The sequence below is a fragment of the Polypterus senegalus genome, chromosome 7 (assembly GCF_016835505.1).
Source record: "Polypterus senegalus isolate Bchr_013 chromosome 7, ASM1683550v1, whole genome shotgun sequence".
NCBI lineage: Eukaryota > Metazoa > Chordata > Cladistia > Polypteriformes > Polypteridae > Polypterus > Polypterus senegalus.
In genome coordinates this window covers 59,435,557-59,460,941 of record NC_053160.1, presented here as the reverse complement: position 1 = coordinate 59,460,941, position 25,385 = coordinate 59,435,557, and the positions used below count along the sequence as shown (strand labels likewise).

At 35.0% G+C, this 25,385-nt stretch overlaps 1 protein-coding gene across 3 annotated transcripts in view; it reads right to left on the bottom strand.

Annotated features, from left to right (window-relative positions):
- kif2a (kinesin family member 2A) overlaps nt 1–25,385 on the bottom strand; it is a 146,304-nt gene that overhangs the window by 45,236 nt on the left and 75,683 nt on the right. For all 3 annotated transcript variants that reach the window (XM_039758702.1, XM_039758703.1, XM_039758704.1), the window contains exons 4-13: nt 25,124–25,178; nt 22,049–22,204; nt 17,836–17,936; nt 15,882–15,977; nt 11,295–11,349; nt 5,499–5,661; nt 3,493–3,583; nt 2,224–2,287; nt 2,027–2,118; nt 1,490–1,632 (exon numbers count right to left, since the gene is read on the bottom strand). In XM_039758702.1, coding sequence (XP_039614636.1) covers nt 1,490–1,632; nt 2,027–2,118; nt 2,224–2,287; nt 3,493–3,583; nt 5,499–5,661; nt 11,295–11,349; nt 15,882–15,977; nt 17,836–17,936; nt 22,049–22,204; nt 25,124–25,178 — 1,016 coding nt within the window. The remainder of the gene's footprint in view (nt 1–1,489; nt 1,633–2,026; nt 2,119–2,223; nt 2,288–3,492; nt 3,584–5,498; nt 5,662–11,294; nt 11,350–15,881; nt 15,978–17,835; nt 17,937–22,048; nt 22,205–25,123; nt 25,179–25,385) is intronic.

Here is a 25,385-nt window from a genome sequence, read left to right as displayed (position 1 = left end):
TTTTTCTATAAGTCTAAAAGTTACACATAGAGTTGTTCACATATAACAGTCATATTAATAAGTTTTTGAAAATGTGTCTTTACACTTCCACCTCAGACAAAAGGAAGCATTTTAAAATGAGAGATGCTTTTTAACAGTTGCACTGAATAAAAGGAATATTAAAAAAAGATCCGGCTATCATGACTGATGACACCACTAATGTGATTCGTACGGTGCAGCTTATTGACATATTCATGTCTGATGCTTTGTGCACAAGCTTACTTTAGTATTGCAGGCTGCTCTGAAAATCCAACAGTTGCCCACTTTCTTTAATGGGTGAGGCATGTTACAAACTTTTTCCACACTAGCAGTACAACTAGCCACATGCTTAAAGAGCACCATTTATTGGACTTGCCAACACACAAACTTGTCATTGTTGCAGTCACGCAATGAAACATTCATTGGAAATGCTAGAAAGGTTTTTGGAACAACAATGGTTGCTCCCGTTTTGACTAGCATGCAGCATGCTTGTCTGCAATACAGTCAATTTTAATGCAGTGCCATGTGATTGTCACATAGGAATCTGCTGCCCTGGATGTTCAGCTGTTGCAAGTTAGGGCTACTCTCTCCACTTACCTGTGAAACATGGAGATTCTTTGCTTAAGATGTTCCTAAAGCCTTGTTACAATAACTTCACTTGTTTGGTATAGAATACCGCAGTTCCAAAACTTATAAAATCTGACAAAAGCCCTCGTATTCAACAAAGGTGTAGGGTCCACCCGCCATCTGAAGTGTAGATGGACTGGATGTCTACCAAGACTACGTTTATGGGTAACATCCAGATAAATGATTTCTCAAATTTATTGTGTTACAATAATAATTACCATCTGATCTGCACAGCTTACATATCGCTTTGCTTTAACTCGGTTAGATGCAAGAGAGGACAGAGCCGAATATACTTCATTAGAAGGCTGGCATCCTTCAACATCTGCAATAAGATGCTGCAGATGTTCTATCAGACGGTTGTGGCAACTGCCCACATCTACGCAGAAATGTGCTGGGGAGGCAGCATAAAGAAGAAGGACGCCTCACGCCTGGATAAACTGGTGAGGAAGGCAGGCTCTGTTGTAGGCATGGATCTAGGCAGTTTGACATCCATGACAGAGCACAGGATGCTGAGCAGGCTCCTGTCAATCATGGAGAATCCACTGCATCCACTAAACAGTATCATCTCCAGACAGAGGAGCAGCATGTTTTTTATCACTTTTAACATAAGTAATAGCAAAGTAGAAGTATGAAATGTAAATAGTTTTATAATTATTTGTTAAATAATGTTCAAAAATGGTTTTAAATAAATTTTATAACAAAAATATCATCATCATTCAACAGCAGTACAACATATGGCAATACTTATTTTGACACTCAAAAAAAATGATCAACATGGCCTTGTGACACTTTGTAACCAAAAAGAGATGTTAAATATCAAGTAATATGATATGTTAATATTTACCTGCAGCTGTTTCCTATCTCAATCAGTTTTAAGACATCCTCTGTACATTTCACTTCACGTTCCTGCAATCCGACCACTTGAACCTGCTGCTTTCCATCCTCCAGAACCCTTAACTTGGTTTTTCGATTCAACAGATCAAACACCTTTAATATGACAAGTTACTGTTACTCTGTGTGGAAATCACTATACACAACATTATCAACCCTTTCCACCCAATTTATTCCCATGGGAGATTGAAGGTGCATCAGGAGCAAGGTATACATCAAATCTGAACAGGCTCTAATCCATTTCATTAATCACGTACTAACCACCTATCACTCCACCGTCAACTGAGCCAATTTAGACTCACCAGATAACCTAAAAAGGATGTCTTTGACACGTGGGAGGAACATGGAATACCAGAAAACAAAACAAGAAACACATACAGACATTAGGGGAACAAGAAGTCATCACTTAGAACGCCACATCCAGTCAATCTCTATTACAGAATGCTAGATCATTCCAGCAGCCTAACATATAATTTAACTATATGCCTACCTTGCCACTGTAAATTTCAAAAAATGTTGCATATACTTGAAGATCTAGCTTCTTATAGTTTGGTTTCTTCTGCATTAAAAACACATCCCGTGCTATGCAGAAAGACATGAAACATTTATGTAATTAGAAGTAGAAAAAGTGGAATAAAAACAGCTGAAAATGACCTTTGGTTTCTGAAGAAAAAAAAGTGTCCTTACCGGCTAATGCATATATTCCTTTAGAACAATCCTGGTTCTTTCCTGAAAAATCACCACCCATTGTCTTGTGGGAAAAAAAAGAAATCATGAACTTTAAATGTCTGGGTTTGCCCTCTGCTTTCACTAAGATACATAGATCAACAAGTTTATTTGCCAGAAATTAGAAAAGACCAGCTTTTCGTTTATGTTAAATAACAATTATTCTGTCTTTGATTTATCATAAAACAAAGACAGCCCTTAAAACATTTAAACATAGTAAAGAAATACCAAGCTAAATATTCATCAGTTAAAGAGTTTTCAGAGTAACTTCAATAAATGCTCAACAACTCTCAACATCACAATTACTTGTGATGCAAAGCCCAGGTAAAACACGTTTACAGATTGCATAGTTAATTTACAAAATATCAAAGCACTGTTATGAATCTTCAGATATGACTCAGATTAGTTACAATATGGTTATTTTAAAGTTGAATCTGTGTGAATTTCAAAGGAAATAAAACAGGTTATTATGAAAGGCCTCAAAGCTGTCAATGCCTAAGGGAATCAGTCTTAACTACAGAGAAAAAGGTCAAGTAGGAATTTTGTCTGTGAAGCAACAGAGAATCCAGAGATCACTCTAAAAGAACTATACACTTTGATTGCAGATATATTTTTTGTGTAAAACACGAAAACATTTGCAACAGATTTACCATGTTTTGAAGACATAGTGAAATTGGAGCCTCTTGTGAGAAAAAGAAACTATTGTAATTTACCTATACGTCAAAAAAGGATACTTGATGATAAAAGACAAGAGCATGGTAAAATAATCTGATTGGCTGAAACAAAAAAATCTAACTGTCCAGCATGAATTCAGGAATCACTATACTACATTCTGCCTACCATGAAGCGCTGTGGTAAACTGCATTGTGTATTTCAGCAGTAGAGAGTGAGGTATTTGATTTCAGACTGTGCTTAATTATCTGAAAATAAGTTTCCTGTGTAATTAATAAACTTTTACATACAAGATAGATATAAAATGTATTTATCTCAATGCTTCTTTCTAAATGTTAGTCAAATTATGTGAACCTGAATAAAACTGAAATGCACAGAAAAATAAATTTTCAAGAGAACCTTAAATATTTTTAAAGATTTTAGACATTGATGACAATTTAAAAGAAATTTAAAATTCAAATATACAATAACATTGCTTAAGGAGAGGGAATAATTACTGTGGCTTCATAACAAGAAACTAATACTTTACTACAAACATTAACAGCAAATGTTACTAACATGTGTTTTGCCACTTCCTGTTTGCCCATAAGCAAAACAAGTTGCCATTCCTTTCTCAAATATAGTTTCCACTAAAGGTCGGGCTGTAAACCTGGAAAACAAGAGTGAAAAAAAAAATACAATCAGAGATAAATAACGACTGGCCAAACTTTTTCAGTTACTAGTGTTTGGAAGAATATGTACTGAGAAAAGCACAAATTTTATTTCTCTCTCACTTGTTGCATGTGTAAGAAGCATCAAAAGCCTTTGCTATGTTTAATCCCGAAGCATTACTGGACCACTTCATTATTGTGGATGAAAAATTTGACTAATTCCTGGACATGTACATTAAAGAAGCAATTTCAACATACAGTACTAAGAAAATACACATCTATACATACTATATATATATATATATACATACACTATATATATATATATATACACAGTGTATATATATATACACACTGTATATATATATATATATATATATATATATATATATATATATATACAGTGTGTATATATATATATATATATATATATATATATATATATATATATGTATATATACAGTGTATATATATATGTATATATACAGTGTATATATATATAAAAAAGTCAAACCGTGTGTATGTATGTTCCAGCATCACATCCTAACGGCTGGAGCAATTTTCATGAAACTTCCTCATTGGTCGACTAAAAATACTGTAGGGTGAAATCAGCCTTAACCCACCCCCTCCCATATCTTGCGGTCTTGTATGCATGTTATCATCCAGTTGACACTTGGAATGACCACCAGAGGGTAAACTGGAGGCAACTGCCAGCATTCTTTATGTTTGAGCTCCACTGCGCCACTGTTGCTTTTGAAATTAGGTACAGTTCTATGCGTGGAAGTGTGTGCGTGTTTGTCTGGCCCGGAAGTGAGACGTAGAGTGGAGGGTGTGGGCTCCAGCTCCGAGGATACGCAAGCAAGGCCAGTACACCGGCAAAAGGAAACCCTCTTATGAAAGACAGTCGCTTAGCTGCTAATGCACAAATGATGCGAGCACTTCGGCAACATGAATCCTTCTAGCAGAGAGATGCCAAGAGTAGTTCTGACGTTTCAAATACTTTCTAGGATCTCGTGCTGTACACAGTTAGTAAATACCAGGCGACTGCCAGCATTCCTTATCTTTGAGCAGCACCACGCCCCTGTTGTTTTTCAAATTAAATAGAGTTGGTCGGTTCCGAGCATCAACTAGATGATAACATACATACAAGACCGCAAGACAAGGACATTAGTGAGTCTTTATCCATCCATCCATCCATCATCCAACCCACTATATCCTAACTACAGGGTCACGGTGTCTGCTGGAGCCAATTCCAGCCAACACAGGGCGCAAGGCAGGAAACAAACCCCGGGCAGGGCACCAGCCCACCGCAGAAAACCCATGCAGACACGGGGAGAACATGCAAACTTCACGCAGGGAGGATCCAGGAAACAAACCCAGGTTTATCGTTTGTTAATTTATTTTTAATTTTTAAAGTTGTTTTTTTTTATTATGTCTTTCTCAAACAATTAAAAAAAAAACTTTATTTTCCTCCTGGGCAATGCTGGGTATTTCACCTAGTCAGTTAATAAAAAACAATCGTGTACAATTATTATTAATAATATGAAGGCTTGTAAAATATATTTAAAGGGACTGTACATTTAAAAGATTTTTATTGCTAAAAAAGAACATTCACCCTAATTATTTTCTAAACTATACTGAAATAAACAACCATCTGTTTCATAAATACATACTGTCAAAAACTATTGCAATAGATCAGATACCATTTGGCTTAACTTTGAAATAAAATAAAACTGAGTCACAATTATGCATTAAATTATATTTGCACAAGGAACATTTCCTTACTGTACAGGAGCAGAACATCATTGAAGTCAGCAAAACTGCCTTTCATAGTCATTATTTATGTTCAAAACGCTAACCAGTAAACATTAGGTGATATTACAGAAAAATAATACATTTCATATAAGATGATACCTGTAAACCATTTCATTTGTTGCTGAATCATCAAAGGCATAATCAAAGCGGAAAGTTTGATTTTCCAGGTATCTTGTCAAATCCACCTTTTGTTTTGGCTCATGTACCATTACAACATCTTTACTGGGGATGGTAATAACATCAAGATCCTTTACAGTGGTTTCTAAAAGCAAATGTAATAAAAAAAGGTTATCCCTTTCTTCAATAAGACAAAATAAAATTTGATTTGTAGTGTTTATCGGAACACAAATATTCTGATCTTACAGCTTCAATGAAAATACTCTGAAAAACACAGACAAACAATTTCACTGCTATGTGCTGGTATTTGGACATTAATGACTATGTAAATGGATTTACTTATGTTATATATTACAATGATGCTACACTGCATTTCAATATAAATAATTTTTGTACCTCAATAAATCCTCCAATTACTATTTTCATTTTATAAATAGTATTTACAAACAGAAAGAGAGAGTGAATAACAAGACTGAATAAAAATTCAGAATTGCCTGTTAACATTACCCTTTATATCTTCAGGTTTTAGGATAAAAGCCAGTATTTTGTTGAAGATATAAGCAGATGTCAGGTAAAATGACTTCTAGTTGTAGGGAATGTCAAACATGCCAATTACAGTTATCTTCATTCCTGAGTATGTGGATTTAGATGACTAGAAATTGCTAGGGATGTTAAAATTATGTGACTGCATGTTGTTCACATTTCCAAAGCTCCACAAGCCAAAATAATATGCAACCTGATGGAGCCAGTTCCCTGTGCCAAGGATTTACAGGTATGGTAAGTTCAGCTACAATCTTGTCACCTTTTTTTCTTTATTCCATTCTATCGTGGTGCATAAAAATGAGACATCAAACAGATGACCACCTCTGCTAACTGCAAGGTCCAAAGCACCAACATTCTTTACTCCTTATTTCTGCATTATATGCATTGTACTTCCAGATGAACACTCATGGGTTGTCAACTATCATGCACATCAAGCCCATCTCTATGATGCAAGGCAAAAATCAAACCTGCTGGATTTTATCAGGGTAAGTTACAGAATAGTTGGATATTGCAATTAGGGAATCCATTCCTGGATGGGTTTATCCATTCCCGGGAATGACACAGTTCACGGGCATCTCACATATGAACAGTTTTAAAACGAGAGACACTTATTTTTAATGAAACTACTTCAGTATATTCATGCTGTCATATAAGTACATGTATCTAGTTAGTTACGGTAATAAGAGCGTAGAAAGCACAACGTGTCAAGCATGCGGTAGGCCAGGCGAGAGCACACCTTCGTGCAGAGTACGCCAGCCACTGAGAAAGCACGCTCTGCCCACTGAGTAGGCGGCACAGTCATCAGATACTGATATACTTGTTCTAAACAACACCTGTGCTTGCCGTTGCTCTGAAACACCGCCATTTCAACTTTTACTCATGCATCCAGTTTCTTGTCATCATTCTGTGATGGCAAGTTTCTTGGCACAGATAATGCAGATGCAACAGATTGATGCATTGCAATTTTAAGTTGCTGTTCAAAGCTGTTGTCTGATGAAGTGTAAGCTGCAGCAATGGTGCCACCTTTTTCCGGTGTTGTGAATGTTGCAGCAGAACTACTGCTGTCAGTCTGTTTAAGTCGTGTTACCAAACGACAAACAAATTTTTGGATGACGTCATTAGACGGTATCGAGAACATGTCTGTAGCCGTCTTTCGTACAGAAGCTGTATGTAGATACTGGAGAACAGCAGTATGCAATCCTCGTCTGTTGTTTATTCTAGACTCAAGAACATTTGCCAGTGTCTTTGCAAGTTCTGAGCTCTGCTTCTGTAGCTGGACAATGCAGAACTTCAGAGCCACATCTGCGCTGATCAGATTTGTTTCACACCTGCACAGTGCATTAACTACAAGCTTCAATGGTTCCAAACTGGACACCATTTCACTGATAACTGTGAAGTCGGCGTCAATTAAGTGTAACTGTTGCTCCAGATCAAAAAGTGCCTTCTGTATTGGACCCCGTAATTGCCTATCCCGGCATTCGTGAGCTGCAGAGTGCAGACACCTCCCAGTCCACTGTGCTCAGTCTTAATGTGAGCCGGGAGACTGACTGCTGCTGGTCTGTTGTTGACTGAATTAATGAGCAACATACTGCACCATTGGCCAAAAAACCGTACCACTTAATTATTTTCAACTATAACTCTTGTTATTTTTTGATCGATTTTTACACGCTATATATGCGAGCTTGGCTGTTCCCGTTCAGCCGGGAATCCCAGCAGTTTCATTCCCGGGAATGCGGAAATGGGAAACGTCTGGGAATCCCAGGCTCCCGGTAATCGGGAGTCCAGGAATGGATTCCCTAATTGCAATATTCCCCCAAACTCACAAAGATAATGTTAATGAAATCTACAACTGAAAATCATTGGAAACATCATGTAAAGTGATATGGCCTTTAGAAAAATGTTGACGTTTAATTGTTCGATATATAAACTGTGCCCAGTTTCTATAAATTTTCTGCTATTTTAATTTAACTGACCGTAAATTCATCATGCATCACAATATAAGTATGTGTTCAAAAAATGCAAATAAAACCAAGATACTTTTCTTTCAGAATTTACATTTCTGTGAATGAATTACACTGTTTATATGAATAAAGATGCATTTATTTTTAGAAATGAACGGGTCTAAACGGTAGGTGATTTTTTTTAATACAAGAAATCTGCAAATTATGCAATAATTATATTAAAAATTGTTGCTTAATTTTTAGATATTGAGTATGTCATTTAAAAAAACATTAACTATAACATGGTATAAACTAGAAATAAATTTTATAACTGATAAGATATCATTTTCAAAATACCACTCACATAAATTCAGTATTATGCCAATATATTTTAGCAGAAATGTATTTAAAACCCTTGAAATATGATGTCCTCAGACAGCAAACTGCAGGTAACTTTTGTTTTAATATGTACACAATATATTATTTACTAGCAAAATACCCGCGCTTCGCAGCGGCGAAGTACTGCCTTAAAATTTTGATTAAGAAGAAAATTAAACCTTTTTAAACTGAGGGAAAATATACCAATAATTATTTGTTAAGGATCTCTTTGTATACCACATTGTGAGTTCGGCCCTCCGGTGGTAATATGACCAAGCTGTGCGCTGAGCTTACTCTTGAGCATGCAACGTACAGTTGGCCATGTGAACAGTAATCTTGTTTCAAATCTCAACGCTTGGATTGCTGCTGTCATAATCGGTTTGAGCTTCTTGGTTTGTTTCAATTACGACAGTATTTGTAGGACTTGTGTTGAAGAGACATTCGGCGTCTGTCAAGCGTTGTAAGTATACAACTGTTTTCATCAATAACTTCACATCAAGCTTTTGAGAGTTTAAACATTCATAAACATCAAGGTGTCCACTACTGAAATCGTCACCTGTCAATCTAAGATGTTTAAGAGGCATTGGCGGTTGTCGAAAGCTGTAAAATATTTGGTCATTTCGGTACACTTGAAAGCGACAACCGAACAATTCAGTGGCAGCCATCAACTCACATGCAGAACCATAGGTGAAAGGCTTAAGCATTTCACTCTTCTAGTGCTCCTGTGTAGAATAATTATCTCCTGTGCCGTCATCAGTCCACACCTTGAACCTGTCCCAGTCATTCAATACATAAGACACAATGTTCCTCCAGATATCAAGAGTGAGCTTGATATGTCCGTGCAATATGTAACACAGAGAATGGAAAAGGTAGGTGCCATCTCCGGGCATGGAGACCACTCAGTAAGTGACAGTTCTTTGATCGATGGTGATCACCTCGATAGACATGTTAATGGGGGTACGGTTGGAACGATAAAGGAAATGGGTACCTGAACAATGTAAAGTAAGTCTAAAATACCTACACAATAACTATAATCACAATAAACAAACAATAAAACAGCGGAGAAGCCATGGATTAAATAAAAAGGCTGTAGTTATCAGCAGGGAGACGTGAATCCCGTGGCGAAGCAAGGGAGGGAATGTAGAGACCGGAGCGACGGATGGCCTTATATAGGCAGGCAGCCAACAACGTGGGAGGATGTATATATGTACGTAAGTAGGATTCAGTTAGCGTTGGGAACCCGCGTACCAAATTTCTTGAAGATGGGCCCATAAGTAACAAAGACCGTTGGAAAGTTCAATATGGCGGCCGACAGTGGCATCATACCACCGAAATAAGTACATACATTGGTTTCGGTTAGCGCAGGGAAGCCGCCTACCAAATTTCGTGAAGATGGGGCCATAAATAAGAAAGTTCAACATGGCGGACATTGTTGACCGTTATAACCGTTACGCGTAGAATTTCGAAATGAAACCTGCTTAACTTTTGTAAGTAAGCTGTAAGGAATGAGCCTGCCAAATTTCAGCCTTCTGCCTACATGGGAAGTTGGAGAATTAGTGACATTGGAAAGTTTAATATAGCGGCCGACAGTGGTGTCATACCAACGAAATAAGTACGTACATCGGTTTCCATTAAAAGTTCAATATGGCGGCCGACAGTGGCATCATACCACGAAATAAGTACCAAATTTCAGCCTTCTACCTACACGGGAAGTTGGAGAATTAGTGATGTTGGAAAGTTCAATATGGCAGCTGACAGTGGCGTCATACCATCGAAATAAGTATGTACATTGGTTTCGGTTAGCGCATGGAAGCCGCCTACCAAATTTCGTGAAGATGGGGCCATGAATAAGAAAGTCCAATATGGCGGACGTTGTTGACCGTTACGCGCAGAATTTCGAAATGAAACCTGCTTAACTTTTGTAAATAAGCTGTAAGGAATGGGCCTCCCAAATTTCAGCCTTCTACCTACAAGGGAAGTTGGAGAATTAGTGACGTTTTGAAAATTCAATATGGCGGCAGACAGTGGCGTCATACCACCGAAATAAGTACGTACATCGGTTTTGGTTAGCGCAGGGAAGACACCTACCAAATTTCGTAAAGATGGGGTCATAAATAAGAAAGTTCAACATGGCAGACGTTGTCGACCGTTATGACCGTTACATGTAGAATTTCAAAATGAAACCTGCTTAACTTTTGTAAGAAAGCTGTAAGGAATAAGCCTGCCAAATTTCAGCTTTCTACCTACATGGGAAGTTGGAGAATTAGTGATGAGTCAGTGAGGGCTTTGCCTTTTATTAGTATAGATGAAGAAACAAACATAAATATATATACATACACCTACATAAAGGCAAGTGCAAGACCAAGCCTGGGACAGTTAAATTAACTTTCTTGTGTCAACTTATCACTTAATTTGAGGATTCATGAAAAAACACACGCTTTTCAAGAGTGAGAAGTGGTTTGCAAATGCTATTTGCAAATGAAGAGTGTGAAACTTGCAGTCTACTTACTGCACTTAACTAAAGAAAGAATGGGAGTTATGACATCTATGTTATGTGCTAATTACCAGTAATGTTTAATTTACATTAATAATGATGCAAAATTTTAAAATACTTCTATTGAGAACTATAGTGGACCATTTGCCCACATTTTGTTTAAGATAAGAGATATACAGTTAACCATATTGATTTTTTTTATACTCAATACATGAAAATATAATGTTTAAAAGAATGGTACCTTCAAAAAATGTTTTTAATGTGAATCAGGAACAAAAATATTTTTAACTAGTATCAAATATTTTACAATGGCTTATTGTAGCATTTCCTTTCCCCAAAAGAAAAGTAACACTTAACATGAAATACAGTGTTAAGTACTTACTTCGTAGCACATAATCAGAAATAAATCATATTCTTCATTACCTTTCTTATTAAGAGGACGCTTTCTGACACATACACATATTCTGTGTTCTTCAATCTGTAAAAACAAACCAAATTAAGACAAATGTAGATGTTTAGAAAGAGTAAGCTGATTATGTTAAAACAGACATAATTTTACATAATTATAAAATTTAACAATTTTTTAACATATTTTCTTAAATTCATTAAATTCACACTAAACTACACTTTACAATGTTATATAAAGTGAGAGAAATTTAGATTTAGTTTAAATTTAGTGACTAAAACCACAGAAATGTATACACTCAGCTGGAAATTTATTTTGTCCTAAAGAAACTAATTAAATGTATTTTAATTTCTATTAACATAGCATAAATATTATGTTAACATTAACATAAATATTGCAGATTAACTTCTTTGAAGTGCAGAATATAGCTGGGAATCATAAAGCATCAGCTAGCCATTAGATGTACTTTTTATCCTGCCTCAGTTACTTGCCGTATGACTGCAACATAAAGTGCAAACAAAAAGCAATAGACAAAATAAGAACTTTAACAGTTTTGTCTAAATGTTAATAATTTATAACACAGTATATCAACTCAATTTAAAACCAGTGTACCTTGTACTTTATTTAAGACAAATGACTAAAGGGAAATGCCAATATTGGAACAATTCAGTACTACTGCAGCATTTCCTCAAGTGGTGCTGTATTGATTAACAAATTAAATACTACTCTAAATTGAAGTGCTGAACATAAAAGCTTTATTCTGAAATCCTCTACAAAATGAACACCTGAAACCCTACAATAGTTTTTCTTACTCTTAATGGCCTTCAAACTTCGCCACATCAGTTAATAATAGTAATTCTTTACATTTATATAGTGCTTTTCTCGCTACTTAAAGCGCTATGTAAGTTAGTGGGGAGCAACTTCAACCACCACTATTGTGTAGCATCCACCTGGATGATGTAATTTTTGCGCAAGTCTTCTCAACACACATGAAATGGTGGAGTAGTGAGAGAGACAGGGGATGATCGGGGGACAGAGTGACTAAGCCATGGAAGGCAATTTAGCAAGGACATTGGTATACACCCTGATCTTTATGAAGGATGTCCAGGGATCTTTTATGACCACAAAGAGTCAGGATATCTTGTTACGTTTCATCCAATGGACAGCGTCATTTTTACAGCACAGTGTCCCCATCACTGCACTGGGGCATTGGGATTCACGTTCAGGCCATAGGCTAAGCACCCCCTGCTGGCCTCAACAACACCTCTTCCAGCAGCAACTCAAGCTTTTCCTAAATGGTTTCCCATCTAACTACTGTCCGGGCCCGAACATGTTTGCTTAAATTTTCAGGTGGATGACCTGTGGTGATATGCAGATGGTATGGCTGCTGGTACCTGTTGCCCTTTACCTGTTGTTCCAGTCACAACCTCCTTCAATGTCAATACAGCATCCAGCAAATCTTGACTTGTGTGGCACCACTGTTTAAATATTTTCACTTAGTTATCTGCCATCCTGAACACCATTCATGTTTCCACATTCAGCAATACAACAATAACAACTACACGCTACTGTCTCTGGTGTCACTTTTTCAAGTGCAAATTTCAGACCTTCCAACATTCATCTATCATCAAACCATCTTATTCAAATTCACAATGGAGGGGAGCTAAAGTACAGTATATCTCAGGAATAAACTACCTACAAGAGTCAACCTTCACATACTCCATATTCAGCCCTCAAACCTTTATTCAATAAATGATTGTCACACTCTGCAATTTTGATAAATTCAGCTGGGAATTTTTTGTAAACTAAACATTTTACTGTATGAGAAAAGTTCAAAACTTTCATTAAGGTAAAGAGGTGTTTATATTTGCTGGTATATGACACTGATTTGTGTCAGCTTTCTTCAAAGTCAAAATCTAGTTTCTCTAGCTTTTCAGTTTTCCTCATCTGTTGACTATATGGGTAAAGACAAACTGAGAGGAATACTTACTTTTAATTTGTGAGGACCTCTCATTGCTTGTCCCATTAATTAGTATTTCAGATGGATATACCTAGTTACTTTAGCATTTGGTTATACTTTGTTGAGTGAATTAACAAACACTGTAGTTCTCTAACATAAATTATTATGGTGGGTATGGAAAGTATTCAGACCCCCTTCAAATTTTCACTCTTTGTTATATTGCAGCAATTTGCTAAAATCATTTAAATTAATTTTTTCCCTCATTAATGTACACACAGCACCCCATATTGACAGACAAAAAAAAGAGTTTTTGAAATTGTTGCAGATTTATTAAAAAGAAAAACTGAACTATCACATGGTCCTAAGTATTCAGACCCTTTGTTCAGTATTTAGTAGAAGCACCCTTTTGAGCTAATACAGCCATTAGTCGTCCAATTAAGGCCAAAAAGTTCTATCTTGGAGTTTGCTAAAAGACACCTTATGGACTCTGAGATGGTGAGAAATAAGATTCTCTGGTCTGATGAGACCAAGATAGAACTTTTTGGCCTTAATTCTAAGCGGTTTGTGTGGAGACAACCAGGCACTGCTCAGCACTTGTCCAATACAGTCCCCACAGTGAAGCATGGAGGTGGCAGCATCATGCTGTGGGGGTGTTTTTCAGCTGCAGGGACAGGATGACTAGTTGCAATCGAGGGAAAGATGAATGCGGCCAAGTACAGGGATATCCTGGACAAAAACCTTTTCCAGAGTGCTAAGGACCTCAGACTGGGCCGAAGGTTTACCTTCCAACAAGACAATGACACTAAGCACACAGCTAAAATAATGGAGTGGCTTCACAACAACTCTGTGACTGTTCTTGAATGTTCTTAAACCCAATTGAGCATCTCTGGAGAAATGGCTGTCCACCAACGTTTACCATCCAACCTGACAGAACTGGAGAGGATCCCCAAATCCAGGTGTGAAAAACTTGTTGCATCTTTCCTGAGAAGACTCATGGCTGTATTAGCTCCAAAGGGTGCTTCTACTAAATACTGAGCAAAGGGTCTGAATACTTAGGACCATGTGATATTTCAGTTTTTCTTTTTTAATACTTCTGCAACAATTTCAAAAATTATTTTTTTTTGTCTGTCAATATGGGGTGCTGTGTGTACATTAATGAGGGAAAAAATTAAATGATTTTAGCAAATGGCTGCAATATAACAAAGAGTGAAAAATTGAAGGGAGTCTGAATACTTTCCATACCCACTGTATGTGTATCAATTCCTCTAAACAAAAAATTCATATTTAGATACTAATGAAAGGACTTCTTCTGAATATAAAATATTGCATGGTAAAAAGTATATACCAAAATTGCAGCTTTACAAATTTTAACAATCTTTGAATATCATATAAAAATATATAAGCTACTAATTTTGCATCTGATAGATAAATATGTATTATTTTTGTACAAGAAATACTAATGACTATTTTTTGACAATGTGTAATATCTTGGAAAGAAGTTCATAATTGTATCATGTTAATATGTGCTTTGCGAAAAAAAAGTTGCTGTTTTGCTACTTAATATAAAGATTAAAGTTGATTTAATTAACCAACGATATTAACATTAAAACAGTTCTGCTTATAATTTAACATATTGATTTTCTGGGAGAAGGAACAAGGTATATTTTTGTTAAATCAAACCTAGCTTACAGTATATAACTTCATATGAAAATATTTTTTCATATTGCAAAAGTGCAACATTCCTTTGATTTTGAAGTCAACAATTTAGTTTCTTAGATAGATGCATCACTGATAGAATATATATTAACATTGAAAGAAAACATAAAGCATACAATATTTTATAAGTAACATTTTATATGTAACATAGTAATGCTATGTTTTACAAAATTCTAGTATAATAGTACATAGCATTTATGAACAACACATTTAAAGCATTGTGTAATTTTATTCCATGCACTACACTAACATAACCTTTTTTACACAGAATAAGCAAATAAGATTAACCAAGAGATTTTTTATTCTCTTTACAAACACATAAGATACACTTGTAAAATGAATATATCAGACAGATAATTACGGTATGTAAATTTAAAACCATCAACTTATAGTGAGTCTAAAAGAAATTTAAAGCACACTGCCTTATATCAATATTACTTTCATATGTATTTCTTTAATATGTAATTAACTCAAATATCCCACATATTAAAGACTATTTAAAAGTACTGTTAATTACACGACTACCACTCTGGGTTACTTTCTACTTCTTTCACAACTAACAACAAAACAATGAAGCAAAAGGAAAGTAATTCCTAAACCATTAAACCCATAATTTAAATCTAATATACTGAGCTTTTCTTATTGTTTTTTCAATACTCCTTTTGGTAAGTTTGTATTCCTGTAATACAAGGATATAGTTTTACTCTTTCACCAATCTGCAATTCAATACTTTGTTTCTGAAAATGAACACTGACATTTTGAATTAAGTAATTGTAATGTTTTGTTTAAATCAAAAATGCACTTATTAAAACAAAAATATAATCACATGCTAAACCTCATTTGTGACATTAGATATGATTAAGCTTCAAATCTAAACTATAAAAAATATCTTCTGAATGCTTATAGTCATTGTGGCTTAGGAACTTACAAGATCAGCAGTAGTTAACGGTCTGTAGTCAAGACTTGCCCGAAATTCTCTGATCATGAACATTATCTCATAGTTGGGATTTGTTGCATCAACCTCCTAAACAAAAAAGAAATGATTTTCTGTTGAACGTATTTCTGAGTACACATTATGTGGTTTCTGTACCTAGGTTTCTATTTAAACAATAATCTATATTTTAAATAATAAAATTAGCAATTTAAAAATAAACATGTACCTTTAAATTTAACAATAATATTGATTAGCAACACCATGAAGTTTGCAATTCAGTCAGATGTCTGCAGGTCAGACCAACTTCAAAAAATACACTTTAATGAAAAGGTATAAGGTGAAATTTAATATAGAATGACCAAGTATCAGGATAGCCTAATTAATTAGATAAGAGACACTTTTATAGTCTTAAAATGCAAATATCCAAACCTGTTAATAATCTATTAAACATCCAAACCTGTTAATAATTTTATATAACAGAAGCACACTGATTCTACTAATTTCACCTGTTAATAATTCATTAAACATCCAAACATGTTAATAATTTAAATAACAGAAACACACTGATTCTACTCATTTAATTTCCTACTCTACTTAAATCAGTAATTGTTGCTTGCTTTACCATAGTTGCCTATAAAAGTGGTATATTTTGCTCTTTGAAGGTCATAGGGTAACTTTGTTCATTGGGTCAACGTGTTTCCTCTGTGTCACTGCTTGCACTGCCTCGAAGTATCTATCAAATATCTACAATATCTGGACAAAAAAAAAAAAAAAGCGGGTGGTTCTCATGTTACTGGATGACTGGACAAGTGCTTTATGTTGCCAGAGTAAAATTACATTTTTTTTTTTCCATGTACTGAGTAGATATTTTTTTCTGCAGTCCAGTATTGGTCTCTGTAGACAGCCATCTTCTTATATAATTTGCTACCATGGCTCTCCATTTGTCTGTCCAGGATTTTAAATCACCTGTAGCTCGCAAACTGTTTGACCCGAAATATGGTACATATATACTATGTGACGTCTACTATCTGCTTTCAGGATGATGATTGACCTCCAAGGTTATTCCTCTTTTTATTTTATTTTAGAATCAACTCTCGGCAGCGGCCAGCAAGGCGGCTGTGCAGAGCATGCGTATGAGTGCCATTCTCATCCCTAGCTCCCTACCGCCTTTGCAGACACTTCCCCTACCTCTTCATATCTTAAATCATTCTTGAGGCAGATTGAAGACTTAAGTGCCAGCTTAAGTGAAAAATTAAGGAACCATACTAATTAATTGCAACATAAACACTGACTTAATCAGTTTTAATGCAAAAAGATGCCGACGAAAGATGAGAAGAAGCGGGCTGCCATGGTGAAGAAAAGAAGAGCTGCTCAGAAAGCAGCAAGCGCATCAACCTCTGAGCAAACGAATGCTCAAGTCGAGTGTATTCACCGCAAGTTATCGTGCAGTGCGCGGTTACTGGTTTTAATATAAAATTTGTTATCTCCATAATTCATTAAAAAATAGATTAAATTATTTTTTTTTTTTATCAGCTGTCACTATCAGCTGCATGAGGTAACATAAAAAGCCATTTTTAGGTTTAATTCTTTAAGAGAATTTATTTAATTAATAGCTCAACTGACCCAATATCTCACTGAGAAAACATGTAAAACTGTCAGGAACTCTACAATGATACTCTTGAAAATTGAAGATTTTACAGTGATTTATTTAATTCCATTTTAAAGCCTATAGGAAATATTTTATAAAAAAGGAAGGTCTTTGAAAAAGCGGATCAATTCAGTATGAAACAAGGGTTTGATCAACAGTGATTATGTTTTCTCACCCATTTAAAATGCAAATTAATTTTAGTGAATTCTGCTTTCTACTTTATTTACTATCGATACACTTAATTCTTGATTAAACAAATAAATTTAACCTCATCTCTGAAGTATAATTCCAGAAGTATACCTGTGCTCTCTTTTCTCGGATTTCTTGTTGCTGCAATCGTCGCCGCTCCCTCTTCTCCTGTAACTTTTCAACTTCTTTTACGCAGTTAGATTTTCTACGGGCTGAAGAAAAAAAGAAACTTTTAATTTTAAATAGAAACAGTACAGTTCAACAGAACCTGCGTCAATGCACAAAACCCAAAGAAAATTATTAAATCTCAAAACACATCCTTGATATATTAGACACATAGCTAGCTGTGGCAACATTAACAAATATTTTAAACTGCTTATCCTGTTCAGGGGTTATTCTAGCAGCATAGGGTTCAAGTCAGGAAATAATCCCAGAAAAAGGCACCCCTCACAAATACACAAACAGCCTTCGCCTCGCACACTGTTATCTGCCAAATTTAGAGATGCTAATTTCTTTGTTAATATATAGTCTCAGTACAATTGTTTCCCCGTTAATTTGATAATTTGGAAATTTATTTTATATATACTTTGGAACTTACTTAGGAAAGAAGGGAAAAAAATTAACACATACAAACGTATTGAGTGTTACACAGGCTCAGGTAGTATTAACGATGAGAAGTATGTTGGAAAGGGTGAAATTCACTTTAACTTAATCCTGATACTCTGTATGTTCAATTCATCATAATAACTATTCTTAGTGGCTCTAAAATCCGTACTGACCCCAACTCTATCTTCTGTTTATTTTTCCGGTTTCTTTGTGACCTACTCAAAGCATCATGATGCTCCAACATTGATGGACTGAAAGACAGAAGTCTACGTGACCATCATCATCAAGTCCTTCCATGAGAACCCTAAATACAAAGAAGACTGTTTCATTTATGTTAGGTAGATTGCCCAGAGGGGACTGGGCGGTCTCATGGTCTGGATTCCCTACAGATTTTATTTTTTTTCTCCAGCCATCTGGAGGTTTTTTTTTGTTTTTTCTGTCCACCCTGGCCATCGGGCCTTACTTATTCTAGGTTAATTAATGTTCACCTTACTGTGTCTTCTATTTTTCTATTCTCCATTTTGTAAAGCACTTTGAGCTACATTTTTTTTGTATGAAAATGTGCTATATAAATAAATATTGTTGTTGTTTAAGTCATCTTTTCAGTATTAGTCTTATTATTGTACTGTCCTAAAAGCTTTAACATCTGAAAAGACAAATACAAAAAATATAGAAATAATTTCTGAATTCCAATAATTAATGAAGCCAAGCAAAAACATGCATAAAACAAAAAAATAGATTATTTCACGTAAACTCAAATATCACTGCAGTTAAAAGTACCTTAAGTGAATTGTTTTATCTAATAAGTGGTGCCAAATGTTTTAGTAACAATGACTGCAACTATATATTGTATATCTAGTAAGCTTTAACTAGCCTCTCAAATGTTCTTTGAACACTTTTTGCCTGTTCTTTGCAGTGGCTGCCCCAGGTATTTTAACAGTATCATAGAACAAATTACTTCTACTCTTGCACATCTACTAGGTTGAGATCGAGATTCTATTTGTAGCATTCAAAAACACAACATTTCTTCACTTTGGTTCATCCTTAGGTAGCTATTCCTAAACGTTCAACATTGTAACCATGATGGAACTTAGATGCTTGTTTCTACTTTAACCCATAAACAGAGAGATTGTTGAGCTCTTCAGATTGCTTCGGTGTGATACTAAATTTATACTACCTTCAACAACAGCAAGTCATGTTAAGCAATGAAGACATTTTTTCTGATGTAGCACTTTTTTTTTTTTTTTACACTGTAGTCCAAAATATACATTTTTAAGTAATCTGTCTGGAAAATTAATTGTGCAAAAGAATTACAGTGTCCTCCAATTTTTTTCATGCTTAACATAAGCTGAAAAGATTTTTTTTTTTACAAGATATCTTTTAAAGCATACTCTTATCCATGCTATTCAACTTATATTACAGTGATAAGCACATGAATATTGGCGGTACCAAGAGTGATATGGTGATCCATGGTTGTCACAGAGGTTCTTTTGCACATTCCTCATGAAATAAGGCTCATTTAGGTGTTTTTGCAGGACTTCCAAATGCAAGTTACCACAGTATAGGATTTTCGAAGGACATCTAGATCCACCTTTATTTTACCTGATCTTAAACTTTCAAAATATTAAGAATATTCTTACGAAGAGTAGTGTAACAGTTTAAAAAGAAATGTTTAAGCATGGCATTACAAATCCTTCCAGACTGTCATAAGTTATTTTTGGTATTAGAAATGAGCGAATCCCTACTGAAATCTCTTAGCCTCAAGTTTGCCATTTTAGCTAAATGACACTGAAGTAAATGGGGATGGAGAACCTGAACTAGTCTTGAGTGGATTATAATGGGTGCAATGGTCTATTAAATGTGCCTGAGGGCTAGGTGAATATCTGTCAACTATTTTGGACCTAATATTGTGGCCAAAAATGAGACTTGAGCTGTGAGAGGGAGTGCTAACTACTGCGCAATCGTGCCTCTCCAAGACAAAAATTCTATTCAGAGTCCTTTATCTCTCTATGCATTTACTGAGCCCTTATCACTAAGACTAACACACAGAGCCTGTGATGCAAGGGATCAGCGTAATATGAGCTGGAGTAGAAAGTGGGTGGTAATATTACACATGCTGTGTGTATGCTGTAAATTATTTTCATGTACATATAGTAGATCATGCCATTCTGCAGGTGTGCGTGAAATACAAATTGGGAAGGTAAAACAGATGGGGTAGTGACATCCAAATCCAAAATGGCTGCTACAGCTCTGTGATGTCAAGCTTGCCTTGCAAAGCATTATGGAGTGCTGTGTAAGTTCATCTAAACCAGCCGCTTACTGAATTTTCAGTGAAAAGTTCAATGAACCAAGTCACCAGCAAACCAAGCAAATAATAGAAAAAAAAAAACTTTAGTAAATAACCCTGCTCAACACTAGTTGGTATAATGCACTACTGATGCATAGATTTCCTGCCATTGAATATCTACGAATTTCACAGGCTTCTCGGTCCTGGTGATTTACTCTTTGATTGGGGACTTTCATTAATTTACAACCTAGCTATAAATACTTCACTAACAGAGATAATAAACTTTGTGATCAACCTACTTTTGCAAATAAATTAATTAACTTATGGTAAGAATTAACTTCTGTGATGTCCATCAATCCTTAAAAATAAAGGTCCTGGTAAGATAGCAGCACACGTAGATGCTGGGGCTGCTCCAGATCCAAAGAATTTGGTGTACAAATGTGTTAAATGTTGTTTCAGCTGTGGACTGTGCCGGCTTCCCAGAAATTGGTTATTAAAAGAAAGATCCGCTTCCTCCATAAACAACATGAACTGAAACAGAAGTGAGGTAAATGAGCTGGTGTCCCTATCACAATGTAAAAACAAAAAAAATCATTCAGGCCTGCACTCCCTTATATTTTGCCTTTAAATGTTGCAATGGACAACATGTAGGATGACCTTAAACTTCAACGGATATCACAGCGTAAAATGAAGGACTATTCCATTTTCTTTACTAAAATGTGACTGCACAACAACATTCCTGACACAGCCATTCAGCTGGATGGACTGACCACTTCCTTATGGACAGAGTTGGTTCAGCAACCAGTAAGGTGTTTATGTGAACAATGAATGGTGAAGAAAAACTGCAGCTCAGTCAACTCACTGCTCTCCAGTGCTGGAATGCCTTACTTTAAAAGTACCATGTTTTTTACTTGCCACAAGAGTTTACCATTATTTTTATTCTGACCACTTACAAACCCCCAGAAGTTATTTCTAAAAAAGCTCTAAATTTACTTTAGAGAACTCTTACTAGTGGTGCTATTATTGTGGCTGGAGACTATAATCACATGAACTAGACAGTTCCCATCAACGTTTACCAACACATGAACATTCCAAGAGAATAACCTGGACCTTGTGTTTACAAACACTTGTGATGCTTACAAAGCCATCCCTGACCACATCTCAGTTTTCCTGATCTTGAATAGAGAATAGTGCCTTAACTGTCCAAGCCAACTATCAAAAAAGATCACGGTGTAGCCAGAAGGAGTTGTTTCAGCTTTGCAGGACTGTTTTCATAGGGCAGACGGTGCAATATATCTTTAAAATCCTTTCACTCCCTTTATACACAGACAACATTATTATTTGCCAAAAGTATATTACACTTATCAGTATTCCTTATAGCTTTTACTCATATAAAAAAAAAAACAAAAAAAAAAAAAACACTATACATACATGGGAGACCAAATTCCTTTTTTCCTTGTTGTGCTGGAGAAATATCTGTAATACTTCCATTCTGCTGCTGCTGCTGTTGTTGCTGCTGCTGCTGTTGTTGTGAAGGGATTGGCGCATGCTCTGGAAGTTGGCTAGGCCCTGCTCTAGCTGACCCAACTACATATAAGAAAAAAAAAATGTAATTTGTTCAGCATGTTAAATACTGATAAAATTTTCTTTACCTACAAAATGGAAACTGGGCTTCATGATTCACAAATAATAAATATTATTTAATTTCCATACTCCCACCAATCATCACCCTGAAAAAGGATGAATTATTATTTTTTAAAACAAGAAGATGTACTTTGAATAAACTTTTGACTAAATTATCTATGTAACTGGTTTCAGGAGGCTAAAAAATGCTTGTTTTAACTATGAAAGATTTTCTCACATTACCCTGACTTTGACATGGCTGTTATTTAAAAACTGTGATAGTCACAATGCTCTAAATTCTTAGGATTATTTTAAATTCATAATAAGAACATAGTAAAACAAGATGAGTATTTTAAAAAAATCTTTACTCTTTTCATTATGTACAGTGTATGGATTGTAGTTTTAGATTTTTTTCTTAGTTACAACAGAAAAACTGAGCCACACACACTTATACTGCTACATTTTAGTCTTAAATGATATTCAATTACAGTACATACAAAAAAATAAAGTAAGCTAAAATGTGAGTAAAATAAAACAAATGTGAAAACAGATCTTTCATCTTTGTACCATTCTACTTAAGAAAAAATATATGTACAGTATATTAATCACAAATTTAAATTTAAAAAATAAAAATATTTACAATAAAAACAATTCTCAATGTAACACAACAGCTGACAGTAAAACTGTTCTTCAAAAAGACAATATCACTATCATACATTTGTTATGTTGTTAAAGCTCTACTTTTGTACAACTATGGTGAAGTATTGACTGTTGCAGAGACAGTACTAAATCTCTCTCAGTTACACATATAAATGATCCAGGTCACATTTATTATAAACATAGGTCAAATTTATCACATATCCTCAAAGAAATACACTGCTTTAAACTGAAGATTTTTTCATAGCTATCACTTTGGAAATCGATCATTAAGAGCACTACAAGTTATTGACATTATCAAAGAGGGGAATCGTCTTATTAGAAAACAGAAAGCAGAATCTTTGAATATCTCTAGCTTTCCCTTGCTGGAATATACAGCTCTAGCTTCAGCTGAGCTCCACAGCCTCAGAAATGTATTTGAAACACTTTCCAGACTGACTTGAATCAGAACTTGTTAAGAAGGAATTCTAGAATTTATAATGTTCATGGCATAATGTATATCCATAGAACACAAGCACTGAAAACTTAACACGAATATTTTATTTAGATGGTGCTCATTTTAATAGAGAGTTAATCATTTTTCACATCTCAGGATTACCATACACTCGTATTTTTGTGACAACTACTCTACAGATTACTACATGGTATAAAAGGATTTGACAAAATTTATTATGAAAAACAAAACTGAACTGTATATTCACTTGCTAGTAGTATAAATTCATCTAAGGTCTAGAGGCAAAATTTATTACATTATACAGTATATTTTAACATCAAAGCAAGAAAATTTACATTGTCACTACTATCACAAAGTTCAGAGTGCGGACTACATGCTTTTATACTTCACGCATAAAGGTCAGAATAATGGTGAACTCCTACATATGGATGAATACAGGTTTCATTTTTACAAAGAAAAAATGAGTAAGTGAACTTCATAAAGAGGTAGAAAAATAATAATGATGATGATGGCAGAATTTCAAAGAAATAAACTGTTCAATCTGGAAAAGGAAGGAAGTATGCCCATGTTTTTGGAGGCCTTCAAAAAGTGTATACTCTTGCCAGTAAATCATGTAATACAATCACTTCTGTTGCCTTAGGTTGCACTGAGACAAATATTAAAGAGACAGAAACAATTTCCTAATTGACCTTACAGCAAAAAATAATTTATTGTTTTGATTATTCATAAGAGTTGTATGACATGTGTGAATGCTTTGCATGAGCTATGTATTATTTTTTCCAATATAATTTTCTCATTTGATTCATCAAAGCCAGTGAAATAGCATCATAACATGAGGCCTCATAACCTAGAATATAATAAACTTTAATGATCTACAAAGGCAGCAAAATGTCATGTAGAACATACAAGGACACATACTTGAATAGAGCTGCAATAATCCAAGTTATTATAAAAGACAAACTTAATTTGCTTAATCTAATAACATACAAATGACTAAACTTCTCTAAATTGAAGAATACACATTTTTATAACTGAAGTAGAAATATGTAATCCTGAATGGTTCAACTTTTTCATGCAAAGATGAGGCAAAACGCTGTAAGGTGCGAACAGTGACCACAATTATTATCTTGTACTACAACCACAGAGAATTCTACAGATATGAGAAACGTCAATGAATAAATACATTTCTAATTAGAATTAAGAATTAATAATAATTCTTTACATTTTTATAGCGCTTTTCTCACTACTTGAAGCGCTCACCATGCAGGGCAGACTGCAGACCCGGGAAGCGAACCCACAATCTCCTTATTGCAAAGCAGGCACTGCTACCACTGCGCCATCTTGTACTAAAACCACAGAGAATTCTACAGATATGAGAAACTTCAATGAATAAATACATTTCCAATTAGAATTAGGAATGAATAATAATTCTTTACATTTTTATAGCGCTTTTCTCACTACTTGAAGCGCTCACCATGCAGGGCGGACTGCAGACCTGGAAAGCGAACCCACAATCTCCTTACTGCAAAGCAGGCTCTGCTACCACTGCGCCACCTGAATAATATAAAATGATTACATACTCCTAAAAAGTGAATTGCCTTTATGTAGGATTCATGTTGAATCCATCTAGAATCCTGTTCACTCTTTATTATTACAAGACATTGAATAAAAGGAAATATAGAATTTAAAAAAATAATATCACATATGCAGTAGATAATTAAATTATCAGCATAAGAAAATGTATGAATAAAGTGTTCTGTAGATAATCTTACCTCTGTTATCCCTTGAAGGCGTTTCATTTTTTGTGGGATTTACAGTCCGTCGATTCTAAAATGCAATTCACAAACAAATAAAACAATTGTTTAATACCACCAAAGGCTAAATTATGATTAATACATAGAATGTGCTTATATACAACATACAAATTCACATAATCTCTGAAAACCTTTAACAACACAGTTTGTTTTAGGGTTGAATAAATGAAAGAATTAGGAATGCTGATTATATCATTTTATTGTTTCTCTATTTAAATTG